The 8,555-nt window shown below is 40.7% G+C and overlaps 2 protein-coding genes across 3 annotated transcripts; both read right to left on the bottom strand.

Moving 5' to 3' along the window:
- Nucleotides 1-1,516: 1,516 nt before the first annotated feature.
- On the bottom strand, nucleotides 1,517-3,661 carry LOC4337552 (eukaryotic translation initiation factor 3 subunit F). Its single transcript, XM_015782054.3, has 6 exons — nucleotides 3,379-3,661; nucleotides 3,196-3,275; nucleotides 2,565-2,794; nucleotides 2,047-2,168; nucleotides 1,855-1,968; nucleotides 1,517-1,766 (listed from the first exon to the last, which is right to left on the bottom strand). The coding sequence occupies exons 1-6, from the start codon at nucleotides 3,595-3,597 to the stop codon at nucleotides 1,677-1,679; spliced, it is 855 nt and encodes a 284-aa protein (XP_015637540.1). The 5' UTR covers nucleotides 3,598-3,661; the 3' UTR covers nucleotides 1,517-1,676.
- Nucleotides 3,662-5,134: 1,473 nt separating this feature from the next.
- LOC4337553 (E3 ubiquitin-protein ligase CHIP) lies at nucleotides 5,135-7,836 on the bottom strand. 2 transcript variants are annotated; one of them, XM_015782305.3, is made up of 8 exons: nucleotides 7,542-7,836; nucleotides 7,370-7,437; nucleotides 7,223-7,286; nucleotides 7,079-7,150; nucleotides 6,487-6,620; nucleotides 6,157-6,301; nucleotides 5,950-6,060; nucleotides 5,135-5,519 (listed from the first exon to the last, which is right to left on the bottom strand). In XM_015782305.3, the coding sequence occupies exons 1-8, from the start codon at nucleotides 7,818-7,820 to the stop codon at nucleotides 5,394-5,396; spliced, it is 999 nt and encodes a 332-aa protein (XP_015637791.1). In that variant the 5' UTR covers nucleotides 7,821-7,836; the 3' UTR covers nucleotides 5,135-5,393. The 2 variants fall into 2 exon arrangements, with proteins under 2 accessions (XP_015637791.1, XP_015637790.2); XM_015782304.3 differs by having other exon boundaries at nucleotides 7,052-7,150; nucleotides 7,542-7,710.
- Nucleotides 7,837-8,555: the final 719 nt, after the last annotated feature.

Below are 8,555 nucleotides of genomic sequence, written 5' to 3' on the forward strand. Positions count from 1 at the left end.
CAGTGCTAATCCTCCTAACCAAACTCAATAATTCGATCAGATTAGCTAGCCCCATGAATATATAGCCAGTCCCATGGCCATGGAAATGGAAATGCTGCTTGCTAAGAATAAGATGCTCCTCCTCATGCTCTCCACTCTCCTCGTCGCCGCCGCCTCGAAGCAATGCCACCCCAGCGACAGGGCGGCAACCACCTCTCCCGGAGCATCAGCATCCCGGCGGAGTTCGCCGCCGTCAACTTGGCGCGCATCGACCTGTCAGCTCACCGGCGGCGCTGTTCGATCGGGCGAGGGAAGGCCGCGCAGGCCATCGACGTGTCGCGCAACGCGTTGGAGTTGGAGTTGGAGCTGCCGGAGCAGGTGGTCACCGTGGACGTGAGCCACAACATGCATCATCTACGGCGACGAAGCTGAGCAGGCTGCAGGTGTTCAACGTCAGCCTCTGCGGCGAGGTGCCGACGGGCGTGGCGAGCTTCGACGGCGACGTACGTGTACAGCCTGCAGCACAACGAGTGCCTCTGTGGACCTCCGCTTGCGCCCTGCCATTCACCACCAATAATCGAGCTTGCTGATTGAGAATACGATCTATCTTTAATTGAACCACATGGGATTACAAAATCTTTATAAAATATCACTGCCAAGTACTAGTGCTTTGATTGGGATTTTGGTCGTGTTTAGTTCCTCCTCCAAAATTTTCCAAAATTTTTACATATACGAACGCACATTTAAAGTATTAAATATAGAATAATAACAAAACAAATTGCAGATTCCACCTGTAAACTGCGAGACGAATTTATTAAGCCTAATTAATCCGTCATTAGCAAATATTTAATGTAGCACCATATCGTCAAATCATGGCGTAATTACGCTCAAAAGATTCGTCTCGCAATTTACATGCAAACTGTGCAATTGGTTTTTTTTCGTTCACATTTAATGTTCTATGCATGTCTCCAAACATTTGATGTGATGGAATTTTTGGAAGTTTGAATGGAATTAAACACAGCCTTTGTGTTATTTTTGGATGAGCTTTGATTGGTACTTTAGAGGGAAGTGGAGTGGATAAGAAATGTATACAACTGAACTGTGTTCAGCATACTCCATTTCTAGTTTGGTGGAGAACAAATATTTATACTACCTCTGTCCCAACAATTCATAGGTTATTGAATGATGCCTTATTTCACAAACTCCATCTCATATTTACTCCCTCTGTCACAAAATAACTCAACCTAGGATGGGATGTGACTCTATCTGGACAATCACATCTCATTCTAGGTTAAGTTGTTTTAGGACAGTGGGAGTACAACTTAACTACAGGTGACTCCCAAAAGATAGCCCAAATTCGCCGGGATATATAATGATGATCTGGGTGGTTTATCTCTGCCTCAAAATGAAGGCACAACAAAATTGACCGCACCTTCCAAAAGTGCTCCTCGAGGAAATCAAGCAAGAGCGCTAACACAAATATTTAAACTACATCGAAATACTAATCCAAGAGTGCACCCAACCTCCAACACAAACATTATCATCTGAAACATGATGGTTTCTTTTCTTTAGGCCTCAGATAACAAGTACAAAAATGCATACTCTGCCATCATATCCCAATTTTTCAGTCGTGCGAATGAAAAACAAACAAAACAGCATTTTAAGTCAGACTCCCAGATGCTCCAACTACATGGAAATTACAGGATTTGGGCGGCGGTGTTCAACTTCTCGGCTATGCTAATCTGTGTCCTTGTGATGCTTGACAGGTACACCAGTGCAAGATTATCCTGCATCACCAAATGGTGCAATGATTATGTACAAGAAAATTGAAAATGATATTCATTTACTCGCATACCGACAAGCTAAAGCACTAACCTGAATCCTGTCATTGAAAAGCTTGTCAAAAGCAGCTGGTGACAATTTTGGCATTGAAGCAACAGCATCAGAGATGAATCTCCCAATTTTATTGTCCGGTGCTACACGCCCCTCCTACATAGGGGTGGAAAAAGCCTTTTTAACACTGCACTACATAAGAAATAAGAGAATTTTGCCCCAAAAGGTTCTTACCACGACATCATCAACATATTTGTAGATCTCGTCAATAAGGACATACAGCTTTTCCATGGAGGATTCCATTCCTTCCAGATCATTGGGGAGCTTCTCCACAATTGTAGATTTCAGGATGTCAACTGTCACAAAAGCAATAATAATGACCAACACGAAATAAATGAATGTACAACCAAGACAAATGCAAAAAACACAGAATAGTTTTCCTCCAACAGGAAATAAATGTTCCACAATACTAATACCCTCCACTATTTGGATAACTAAAACAAAAGGAAATTATAAATATTCAAGCCATAAGGACTTCAAAGCTGCCAAAAGAAGACTTTTTTTTTTTGCTTCAGGTTTTGGAGGCCCCATATAGATTTCTAGTGATAACATATAAACCTGTTAATTCAATGTTGTATACCTCTCATCCTAAGAACTTAAGATCTTACTGTATAACATATAAATTGTGTAGAGTAAACTTTCAGGTTAATGGGGAAAAAATATGGGTCAGCAATGATGAATGTGAGACATACATCCAACTTTTCCTGCTTCAAGCATCCTCAGATCAAGGGGAATCTCTTGGAACTGCGCAGCAAGGTGCCTATCTCCAAGAGACAGGTTGGATGAGATATAGGCTTTGATTGAAGCATCGCCCCTTGTGAACCCAGTGTCAACAGTGAGATGAATGGGGCTCTGTACTTCTCTTGAGTAAAAATCATGGATAAGCGTACTTCCCCCAGAAACACCGAAGCCAGTCGAGAACCTGCATACAGATGTACTGTATTACTGCTCATTCATTTTTTGAAATGTTTCTTTCCTACTCTGAAAGAAAACAAATTACAGTTATAACAGCAACTCTAAGTTTGCATTGTGGGTACTGTTAATTGTCGCACAGCACTAGGTAAAAACAGGACAGAGAATCATGAGTAACAGGGAAATCATTGCGATTGTTCTAGCTGATATCAAACCTAACAGAACCAGTGAGATTTAGATGTGCTGTGCTGTGTGTGTGTGTATTGAGCATGATTGGACAAGTTAATCCACTCAAACTAGTTAACTCTTAATGTTGTACTAACTACTAGCAGGGACAGAAGCAATATCATAGTGGTACATCATCACCAATGAGGGGAGAATAGGAGAAGAGAAGAAAAGAAGAGGGTTTACCATCCAACAATGACTTCCTTGGGGTTGACCTTGTGGTGCGACGCATACATGTTGTGGTGGTACTCGATGTCGAGAGCAACCTTAACATTAGAAAGGCAAGTTCAGGGAATCAATGGAAGAAGAAGTAAAACCCTAGATCTGATGATGCCGGGCGGAAGGAGAAGAGAGATATTTATAGTTTACCTGGTCGGGGGACTCGTTGTGGGGGACGACGTAGGAGTTGCGGACATGGACGGTGCCGTCGGGGAGGACGGAGCCGAGGAGGGTGCCGATGACGCGCTCCGCCTGGTCGGGGCGGCGCACGTAGCTGTCGCAGATGTTGAACACGACGACCGCCTCCACCCGGGCGGACGTCGACGAGGTAGAGGGGAAGAGGAGAACGGGGCCCTCCGCCGCAGCCATCGCCAATGCTTCTTTCTTCTCTCTTCTTCCTCTTCTGCTTCGGCGGCGGCGGAAGGAAGGAGACGAGCAAAGCTTCTCTTTCCGATTAGGGTTTTATTCGTTGGTTGGTTCGTGTCTTTAAGATTCGGGTTTTATATATTGCTCCCTGGAGAACGGCATAATTTCTGCCTCAATCCCTCCTTCTCTCTTTCCTTTTTTTTTACTGTATTGAATTGGGTCCCAAGATTTTGTTTTTTTACATGGCAGCCCAGTTATTTTTACATGCCCCACCGTTTGCCCAAAACTTATTATAAGTCGTAACGGTTTATTAGCGATTAAAAAATAAAACTTTTATTCATATGTTCTTAGCTATTTAAAAGTAAATGCTGAAAAAACTATATTGAAAAATCTTAAAATAAAATTTAAAATTGAGTTTTAAAATTCAAATTTTAACTTTAATTTATTCTTTTTACATATGAGTAACCAATAGGGCTCCTACATGTTTGCACACTTTTTTTAAAAAAAAAAGATAACGATGGCACTTCATTGATTAAGTAGCATCAATACAGAGGATCTCACGAATAAACTCCCGAGTGACAGTAGATAGCTATTAGAGTAAGATAATAATAGTATAGCTCACTTCCTACTATTAGTTCATCTTAAAGTCAATATATATAATAATTAGCTATAAGGTTGGCTACAATTTTCTTCTCCGCTCTCTATCTCTCACTTATACATTTAATGTATTTGTCTTGGAGATTGTGTTAAGCTAGCTCTTGCATGAGAGCCAACACCCTTGTTTTTTTCTACCTCTCTCCTCCACATAAGCTTATAGTACACTTATAGCTCATTATTATACTTGCTCTTAGGCTGAGACAGACGAACTAAAGTGCGTGCCACCAAGTACAAGCGATTAACATCCATAAGAGCAAGTATAATAGTAGGCTATAAGCCGGCTAAATGCTGAGGTGGAGGAGAGAGAGGAGAAGCGGGCTGTAAACTTACAGCCGGTTTGGACACAAGAACCAATAAACTCTGTGAGAGAGACAAGTGGACCATGTATTAATTGTAAATAGCTACTTCCTCCATTTCACAATGTAAGTTATTCTAACATTTTCCACATTTATATTGATGTTAATGAATCTAAATAGATATATATGTCTAGATTCATTAACATCAATATGAATGTGGAAAATGCTATTGTGAAACGGATGGAGTAACTATTATATAGACAGGCTGAAAGAAGACTACAAAGAACTTTATAGCCAACAGGTCGGCTGTATTATTAGTCTTACTCTAAAAGTACAAGCGACACTGATCTTCCTGATGTCACTCACCAGACAGCCTACTCTTCAGATATCCCATTCTGGCCATTGAATCCTTCGGGTAACAGAGAGGCAATCCGAACCCAAAATAACATACAACCTACATGTTTGCTATTGACAAGGGAGAAACAAAACATGTACTAGTGAAGTATTCAATTCATATTATTCATCAGTTGCAAATGGTATTTACTAGTATCACGCATGTTAAATTCGCTGGTTGCTGTAACAGTGAATTACCGAACAAAAGAATAATTTGTCACTGAGAATTGTCATTTTGGCACGGTATGTCTGAAACCGTCCAAGGTTCTGCTATGATGTTTTATGTACAATTGTCCAAGGTTCGTCAGAAGTTGCCCAAGAATCAATCAATTCCATGAGGGCACGAATGAACTTGCTTATACATTACATCAGAAAAGCAAAGAATTCCCCCTTGACAACCCAACATTTTATCAACACCTGTTGTTAGCACTAAGCAACTACAGAGCAACATCATCAGTTCAACTTGTAGGCCCAACTGTGATTCTTGAGGTAGGCTTGGACTGCTTCCTTTATAGCCAGGTTAGGAACCAATTGATGCTCTTTCAGAGGCTCTCGTGTCACCGGGTCGAAATTGCCCACCTAAAACCCAAAAGGAAGATTGCAGTGACTGAGCACATTATTCTCATTTAATTTCAATTTAAATTATAGTTTGTGTTTAGATTGAATCCTACTATAGCTTAAATTAGATCATTGACACATAATCCACCCAATATATGAACTACAGCAGTTTCATATTTAAATATTGCAGCATTGTGCTGATTCAAATATTCCACTAGTTCGATTTTTTTGGGCCTCCCTGCTGTGTTCCTTTCAAAAAAAAAAACTAGTTCGATTTTGACTTATTCTTTTTAATTATACAATCAAGTATTTCATCTGTTGGAGACATTATTTGTAGATGTAGCCAGCTAATACATGGTCCTTCTAGTGAAATATTAGCAACAACATCTAAAGATATGCAGAGCCAAAAACCTTCTGAAAAACAGATAGCAAATTAGCAAGGGAGGTGTACCTTGCAAAGATGTTCAAGGATTATGGACCTCTCATACGTTATACCACTGGGTGTGATCACTGGATCTCTAAAAATCTCAAAGGTTATTTGGCAGCAAAGGTAGTCAGGCACCTAGATTTTCAGGTAGCAACAGCCTAAGATCACAGAGAAAAAAAATATGCTAGCACAAAGATGTTGAACATGAGATAACATAGATAATAATATTACATCTGTTGGTGTATCGTCGATTGTAGCTTTGGTGAAGACTTCTGATAACAATTTCAGTTGGTCTGTATACTCATTGGTTGAGCCATCTCCCACAAGTGTGCCACTAAGAAAGTGGTGCTCCTGCAAAGCATTTTCACATGCTTCCCTAATTGTCCATGTGACACAGTGGTGTTAGAAAGTTTAAAGCATCATAAATTTTAGATAATAAAGGGAGTGTCCAGGTTGTTATAGGAGTAAATTGGCCACCAATACCCAAGATTCACACTACAGTTAATCTGCAACACAATTATGGAACATTATTATTGCAATTATTTTTCATGCATAACATACTTTAAACTTTGCATCTTCCAAACTCTCTTAGTGGAGTGTATTTCCCAATCTTGGTATTTTGCCTTCGCAAGAACCTGCCAAATGTCCTCCGCCATTTTGTCCCCCAAATTCGAAGACTTAAGAAGATCCAAAGCCTGTTTTACATGATAACATAAGCATGGTATTAGCAATAGCATGGCAAGAGATCAACATCCCATTTCAACATGAATGTAGCAACAAAATATCAATATGTAGGTGCGTGAAGACACAACATTAGCATTCATTAGTAAATATCCCCTTCGATTCCAAATGTAAGTAGTATTAGTCTTCTCAAGCCTTTTGTAAATGCAAGTCACTTTAGGCTTTTTTTTTTCATCTTTTCTTCCATGATTGCCCCAGCCAAAAAAATTCTACCCCTTTCACAAATAAATGAGCCATCCTTTCCAATGTAGTAAAATGAAGGGAAACAAAGTCATTTAAGCTATTTCTCAATTCCAAAATTCTTTGTTTATGTTAAGATTTGTCCTAAACAATAACATGGTGAAGAGCTCAGGATATGATTCAGAAGAAGCTGAAGCAAACTTACAAGGGCCATAGAAGTATAATAACAAACCTTGTTGAATTCCTTGATAGCAAGAGCACATTGTTCCTTCTCAAGCATGGCACATCCCAGCAAATAGTGACCCTGGACCAAAGTTGAAGACCTGTAACAATCACTTGATTTATGTATGAACAAGGGACATTGAGATGATGTTACCTTGACCAGAGTGTCATCAAGGGCAAGAGCTCTCCTGCTATCCTCTTCGACCTTAGCCCATTCCCTGTATCACATTAAAAAAGAATCAAGTTTTTTCCCCCAAGAAAGAGATAGTGAGGGAGGGGAAGAAACAAGGGAGAGAAATACTTGCGCTTGAAATGGCAGAGGCCCCGGTTGAGCCAGTAGACGGCGACGTCGGGGCAAAGAGCGATAGCCTGGAGATCGTGGAGTTAATCATATCGGTTGCCAAAGATTGAAAAAAGGAAAGGGAAAGGGGGAGCTAGGGATTGGGGAGGGGGAGGGGAAAGAGGGAGGTTGCCTCGGTGTAGCAGTCGATGGCGGCGCCGAGGCGGGCCTTGTTGAAGCAGGAGTTGCCCTCGATCCGCCGGAGCTCCGCTTGCCTCGCTACCGCCACGCCATCCGCCGCCGTCGCCATAGAAGCAGCTTCTTGGATTTGGTTGGTTTTCCTTCCCGTTTTGCTTCGGTTTGAACACTTCTTCCTCCTTTTTCTTTTCTTTAAGAAATTGATTGGAACTTGGAGTTGTATGTAATCTGAGAACGCGTCATCCCCAAGGACCAAAAAAAGGAGACGATCCATCCCAACAAGTAATCCTACCGTCCTATCTTGTTGAGTGCCACATATTGCTACATGATCACACATTATACGTTAGCCATGTCGCAATGTTTGGTTGCTTATTTTAATTTTGGAAGGCCACGAATTGGTGCTCCATGGGCTCACATATCATACTAAACGACATATTTACAAATAAAAAATAATTTATGAATAAAATATTTATATATGTGTTCTTATAGCAATTTAAAAACAAAGGCTGAAAAATAAACTTCGACGAAAAAACCTCAAAATCAGCTCTAAATTCAAGATTACAATTTTAAATTTTGGCCGCTAAGCATATGCAAAAGGAAAAGGATGAGGTCTTATTCTCTAGCCAAACATTGATATACTTGTGTGGACTATGTTATGTGTGTTATGTCACACTTCTGGCAAGCGAGTCATGTCAATCTTAAGCAACAACCAAACAACCCCTACCTAGCCAATGATACAACTGGGGGGGGGGGTTGGGAGCTCTAAAAAAAATAAGTCCTTAGGGTCTCTCTCTCCCAAACACCCCCTAACGGCCACATCCAAGCCTGGCGACAAAAAGCTCAGACTAGACTACCGCCTAACCAATCTAGGAGTTGGTTCGGCCATTGAGGGCATGTGTAGTTCGCAAAAAGAAAATTTTTAGGTATTACATTGAATGTTTGATCGGATATCGGAAGAAGTTTTCGGACACGAATGAAAAAAACAAATTTCATAACTCAGCTGGAAACC

The sequence above is a fragment of the Oryza sativa genome, chromosome 5 (genome assembly GCF_034140825.1).
Source record: "Oryza sativa Japonica Group chromosome 5, ASM3414082v1".
NCBI lineage: Eukaryota > Viridiplantae > Streptophyta > Magnoliopsida > Poales > Poaceae > Oryza > Oryza sativa.

Coding starts and splice junctions, on each gene's coding strand:
- LOC4337552 (XM_015782054.3), bottom strand. CDS start 3,597: ATGGCTGCGGCGGAGGGCCCCGTTCTCCTCTTCCCCTCTACCTCGTCG. Junction 2,169..2,564: donor TGAAGCAGGAAAAGTTGGAT/GTATGTCTCACA, acceptor CTTTTGTGACAG/TTGACATCCTGAAATCTACA. Junction 1,969..2,046: donor AATATGTTGATGATGTCGTG/GTAAGAACCTTT, acceptor ACCCCTATGTAG/GAGGGGCGTGTAGCACCGGA.
- LOC4337553 (XM_015782305.3), bottom strand. CDS start 7,820: ATGGATCGTCTCCTTTTTTTGGTCCTTGGGGATGACGCGTTCTCAGAT. Junction 6,061..6,156: donor TCGACGATACACCAACAGAT/GTAATATTATTA, acceptor CTGAAAATCTAG/GTGCCTGACTACCTTTGCTG. Junction 5,520..5,949: donor TCCTTGAACATCTTTGCAAG/GTACACCTCCCT, acceptor TTTGGGTTTTAG/GTGGGCAATTTCGACCCGGT.